This window comes from Telopea speciosissima, chromosome 3 (genome assembly GCF_018873765.1).
Source record: "Telopea speciosissima isolate NSW1024214 ecotype Mountain lineage chromosome 3, Tspe_v1, whole genome shotgun sequence".
Lineage (NCBI taxonomy): Eukaryota > Viridiplantae > Streptophyta > Magnoliopsida > Proteales > Proteaceae > Telopea > Telopea speciosissima.
In genome coordinates, this window is record NC_057918.1 from 548,774 (window position 1) to 554,909 (window position 6,136).

At 38.5% G+C, this 6,136-nt stretch overlaps 1 protein-coding gene across 1 annotated transcript in view; it reads right to left on the reverse strand.

Moving 5' to 3' along the window:
* Positions 1-778, reverse strand: part of LOC122654802 (acetyl-coenzyme A synthetase, chloroplastic/glyoxysomal) — a 34,270-nt gene extending 33,492 nt beyond the window's left edge. Inside the window, exons 1-2 of the mRNA XM_043849060.1 lie at positions 446-778; positions 134-277 (exon numbers count right to left, since the gene is read on the reverse strand). Coding sequence (XP_043704995.1) covers positions 134-277; positions 446-664 — 363 coding nt within the window. The 5' untranslated portion in view covers positions 665-778. The remainder of the gene's footprint in view (positions 1-133; positions 278-445) is intronic.
* Between the last annotated feature and the right edge of the window lie 5,358 nt (positions 779-6,136).

The following is a 6,136-nucleotide window of genomic DNA, read 5'->3' on the forward strand; positions in this document are numbered from 1 at the left end:
TGTGAAAAAACAACCACACCACACAAAATAAGTGCACTACAAGTCTACAATACTAGCCGTTATGGATTGCAGAGAAAAACAAATAACCTAATAACCCAGACACCCAGGGGTAAACGAAGAAGAACGGAGCTACCTCGATCTTGATAGTGCCTTCCCTGACATCCATGTTCTCGGAGTAGACTTTGTCGCTCCATTTCTGTTTCCAGTAGAATAGCGATGCAATCTCCGACCAGAATCCGGCGGGATCCACAATTGACTTCCTATACATTTCCATATACTGACCAAACAAAATACAGTTACAATTACAATTCCACTGGAAACCGCAAGAGGACATGGCCATGAGCCATCGCGTTGACTTTGTGATAAGGACTCAGATTATATCGCCAGAGAAATGGAGAAAATGGATCGGGGAATTGGATTGAAAAATTAATTCTACATTTTGTACCTTTTCGGGAGACGGGACGAGAGCGTGACGGGAGAACTCGGGGCTGGGAAAGACCATATCGTACTCTTCGGAAGCGAGGGAGTCCCCCAAGATGACGGCGTTCAGGTGCGAGATCCTGCCGGCGCCCGAGGGGAGAGTAGACATGGAATCCACATGCCGTAGACGATCGGAAGTCGTGATACTCTTCCGAGGAGATGAACCGTCGGGGCTCGTCGCCATCTGATACCCCAATCCAAAGTTGCCGCTGCTGATACTGATGTTGATATTGTTGTTAGAATTGTTGTTGTTTTGGTGATAAGAAGAAAGTATGGCGGGAAAAGAACGAATTGAATAACAAGTAATAGTTGTATTGGGATATCGGCAATTAAAAGAAGGAGACGACGTTGTTTTTTGATTAGGAAAGTGAAAAAGATGAAGAAGGTTGTAGTCGTGGTTGCGGGAGAGAAACGGAGACTTATGAGGAGCTTCAAATAAATGTAAATAAGGAGGAGCAGGAGAAGGAGAAGAACGTGCCATGTGAGTATGTAACAAACAAGCAAACGGCACTCTCCCTGACTTCCTCTGATGACCACCGACGATTATTTCCTATTTTTTATTTTTTTATTTTGTTTCTCTTTCTTTGTTTCCCTTTGGATTTGATTTCATTCGATTCTCATACATTCGGGTTACGGCCCCGGGGGTGTCAAAGAACGCCCTCGTAGTGGAGGGGCTACATAACCGTAGTAGTTGCACTATTATATAATCGAATGAGAGCGCATGTAAGGGCATCTTCTTATATGAATGAAAATTTTTATTTGATGCCCAGCCGCACGACGCGGTCAAGTGTGATAATTTTCCCTAAATTCACATTCTCCCTTACTTGGCTTTAGAGCCACGCAAATATTTTTTTTTTGGGATTAAGAGTGGGGAGAAAATTAGGTGATGGGGATAGGCCCAAGGTGGTTTGAATTCATGACCTCTTATTTGAGAAGTTGGTGTTTTGCCAAGTGAGTTGACCCCATTGGGTAAATTTTTTTCCTTATATTATTCTAAGTTTAAAATACATTTCTAGAACAAAAAAATAGAAAAGAATTCATGTTTCAAAATATGTTATAATTATTGACAATTCGAGAGTGGAAGAGGAAAGCATATCACATAATGAAAACACGAGTTCTATTTTTTCATTTATTTATGGGAGAAAGAATGCCACCCAGTTGCGCCAGACACGCTGTCCTTGCCTTAGTAAGTTTGGGAACGGCAATTGAACGAAAACGAATTCGTACAGCAATTAAACGAATTAGACTACAATAATACTTTTAACAAATTCGATATAATAAAACGCATATGACAATAATACAATATGTGTTTAATACGGCCACTCTTTTAGCAAAATATAGGCATATACACAATGTAACAGACTTTCACCACCTAATAAACAAAATAATAGCATATACACCAGAATTTTTTATCATTCTCTATTCTCAACTTGTGTGTTACTTCCACTAATCACAGCCTTAATTAGAGAGCTAAACTTAAATCTTCAGATTAACATTCAATATACTTAAAAAAAAGTAGCAAATCGAACCAATGTAAGTACACCTTTATTCTAGGTTAAAGTGGTTGGTTATTTTAGAATCTGTCCCGTAGCATAGCTTAACATGGTTATTTGTTCTACAAATCTTCAAATCTGCAATTGCCATTTCCAAATCACTAAAGCAATGGTATTTGATTTGAGCATAATTGATTAAACATTAGTCAAAACACTCAGGCCACCACCACCTATTCCCATTACTTAACCTTCAAATATTCTCAAACCGGAAAGTTATTTTAAGGTTGAAGAACTTATTGGATTTGAAATGATGATCAGAACATGGGTTCTATATTGACTAACACAACAATGGAATCGAGAGAAAAATAAAGGGGGGGGGGGGTTGGGGAGTAAAGAAATAAGAAGCGGCAAAAAGACATGAGACAAACAAAATAATTAACATTCAAATCAAAGACATAATAATCCTAGAGACAATAGTATAAACTTACAAAAGCAAAAGGAGGAGAAAGGAGCAAAGAATGGAAGAGGAATAGAGCTTGTCCGCCACTCCACCGTTGCAATTAATCTTGAACGGAGACGGAGAATAGGAAGGGGGGCAGGGGCCGGGGGGTATTGAACCTTGAATCTCGCCAGCCAGCGTTGAATGGAGACGGAGATGAAACAGTGAATGGAGCAGCAACCGCAGCACCGCAACAGACGACTAGGGTTCAAAAAGTAAAGTGAAGACGAGAGGTTTTTTTTACTTTTGGCATATAATACGCGAACTTACTAAGGTCCCTGTGCCTTGACATAAGGGTGTGCAAAATGACCATTGCACCCTTGGTCATTTTCAATGTTCCAGGGGTGTACAACGTGGTGTTTTTTTTTTTTTTTTTTTTTTTTTTTTGGGGGAGAGGGGCGGGATTAAGAGCTTATATAATAAGGGGATTAGGGGATGGGGATAGGTCCTAAGGTGGTTTGAACTCATGACCTTTTATTTGAGGAATTGGTCTTTTACCAATTGAACTGACCCCCTGGGGTACAACGATCATTTCATACACCCTTATGTTAGGATGAAGAGGTAGTGTGCACTGCATGACTGGGTGGTATTCTCTTTTTCTTTATTTATTTATTAAATGATCCGCTTGCAGAGGAAAACACACCACATGAGGAGAACGAGTTTTCCCATTTTCATTTATTGATTTAGTTTATTAAATGAACCGCATTTTGTTGCTTAATTAAGAAAATAACGTTTGATTTCTTTCACATTAAAATATAAACCATCCACATGTCTCTCTCTCTCTCTCTCTCTCTCTCTCTCTTTCTCTCTCTTGACCGAGACTAGAGTTGATGCTGAAATTGGATGACGACGATAGATGGATGGATACTCAGGCAGGCCCTGCACTAATTAAGAAAAGAAAGTTGGAATAAATCAAAGTTAGTTTGAGCATAGAAAGTTGGCGGCACTTCTTGGTTCGTTTTCTCCTCGAGGAATCCGCCTGCATAGAGACGATTTATGAAGAAAACCCTGCATGCCCTGGCCCATAATACAACACAGTCATGATGAAAGCAGCTGTAAGAAGAAAGAAGTAGATGAGATTCTCCGAGTCACTTCTAGCTGATTATGTCCGTCAGATTAATTAATTACTTCTGCCAAAATAATAATAAAAAAAAGATTAATTAATTACAATTCTTTTTTCCCATCATGTAATAAGATTTATTTTTATTAAAATAAATTACAGTTTTTTTTGGTAAATAAGAATTTATTGATGATGGTCATGTATAAATTCATGGAGGCAGTGAGAAACACAACTCACACAACCATGGAGAGAATAGGTTTTTCCAAAAGTTTTATCAACGGGTCACGGGTCACGCGTCACGGCTCCTATTGATAATAGAACATAATGGAAACCTCAAGGGATTAGCGCAGCTAGCTTGGAGGGGACATGAGACTCCGTCTCAGGAAGCGAGGTCTCGTCATCAAACCTTCGTTGCTACATAATTTCTTGAGGCCACCCGCCTAAGGCTCACTAACATAATGGATGAAATCATGAAACAAACTATTATGAATACGATTTGACCATGAAAAGAGAAAGAAAAAATAATTAAGACACAGAAGAACTAGGTAGGTATTCATTAAAAAAACAAGAAAAAAAAAGACCTCGGTGGGTAGGTAGTGATCGTGACTTTTAGATTTCTCGTACACCCACTTTGACTATGCTGCGAAGTTGGCGGATTTCTTTCAACAATCGATGTGGTCCATCCATCAGCGCAGACAGTTAGGAATTTTTTTTCTTAAGCCAACTACTCTCTAAGTACTTAAAATTTATTTCACTCTAGTCGATGAAACTATAAATTTTTCTAGGTTTAATTTCAAATGGTGTAGTAACAACACCTTATACAATACGGTCTTAAATTTAACTACAAATAGGATCTCTAGTAATTGTACTATTCCATACCACAGTGACGTACATATTTCTTTTTAATATAAAATTTTATTTTCATCAAAAACACTACTTTGTAAGTATTTGGCTAATATGGTGGACCCCATGCGTGAATATTAAGGACGAAGATGACAAACTAAGCCAAGCGTGCGTTGTCAAGAATGCCCTCTTTACTTTTTTATTTTTTGGCATCCATCTATTAATCTCATGCCACTGATGATCATACATGATATATCACAAAAAAAAATTGGTTTATAGATGACACGTGGCAAAGTCCCAAGTGATTTGCCAAATTATCCAATTAATATATATTTAATTAGAGAAAGTACGCTAATCGATACTGAGTGTGGGGGCATGTATTTGCATTACACCCTGACACAGTTTGTCACGAAAAGACCATACCTTTCCACCTTTGTAAAGGGTGCAACGGTCTTTTTGCGCCAAGTTTGTGTCCGCAGGTACATGCCCACACATAACACCTATTAGCATTCCTTTTTCCATATTTAATTTATCTCATAGAATTACCCAAAATAAAGATGTTATCATATTAGTAATACTACTCAAAACCATATATAGTTGAAAGACCAGGGTATGACTGGGGCAAGTTGCCCGAGTCGACTCAAAATTTTGGAAAAACTTGATCAAAAGTTGTGTAGTCTAGTTACTATCAAGATAAAAAATCACAAGACCGAATCATAAATCGTTTGAGTCAAATAAGACTGTGTTTTTACCTAAGTAATAACAAACTCAACAAGTTTAATTGTTTTTTAATAACCCTTTGAATTCAAAGTTGCCGACCACATGAGATGGGTAACCAATGAGGTGAGTATTATAGTTACTATTCATGACATCATTATAGTTACAATTCATGAAATCATTTTACTATTCATGACATCATCTATCACATTCTCTCACTTGAAGACTAGTTTTGAAAATAGTCTTCACAACTCTGATTTGCCCAAACGTGTCACCTCTGATCAAGTAACCACAAGCCCAAGAGAAGTTTTGCACCATATGAACTTCTCCCTCGCAATAGGCTTCGTTAAAATATCTGCAACGTTGTCGTTGGTCTGAATCTTCTGTAAAGAGATTACTCCATCTTCCACCACATCTCGAACAAAATGATATTTTACATCAATGTGTTTAGTCCGAGAATGAAACATTGGATTTACGGCCAAATGTAACGCACTCTGACTATCACAATGAACAATTATCACCTTCTGCTTGATTCTCAATTCATCAAGCAACCTCTTCAACCAGATACTTTCTTTACATGCATCTGTAGCTGCGATGTACTGTACCTCTGTAGTAGATAATGCTACCACAGACTGTAACCTGGACATCCAACTAATTGCACCTCTGGCTAAAGAGAAACAAAATCCAGTGGTAGATCTCCGTCTATCACGATCTCATGCAAAATCTGCATCCACAAAACCAACCAACTGTAAATCTTGGCCACTATAACAAATAGCTATGTCAGAAGTACCCTTCAATTAACGAAGGACCCACTTCACAACAGTCCAATGATCTCGACCCGGCTTTGCCATGTATTTACTAACTGCTCCCACTGCTTGTGCAATGTCTGGTCTGGTGCAGACCATGGCAAACATAAGACTTCCCACTGCTGATGCATATTGTACTTGAGACATTTTTGCCTTCTCTGCTTCTGTGCAAGGACTCTGTTCTAAAGACAGTTTGCAGCTAATAGGAAGTGGGGTGTTAACTGGTTTAGCGTTTTGC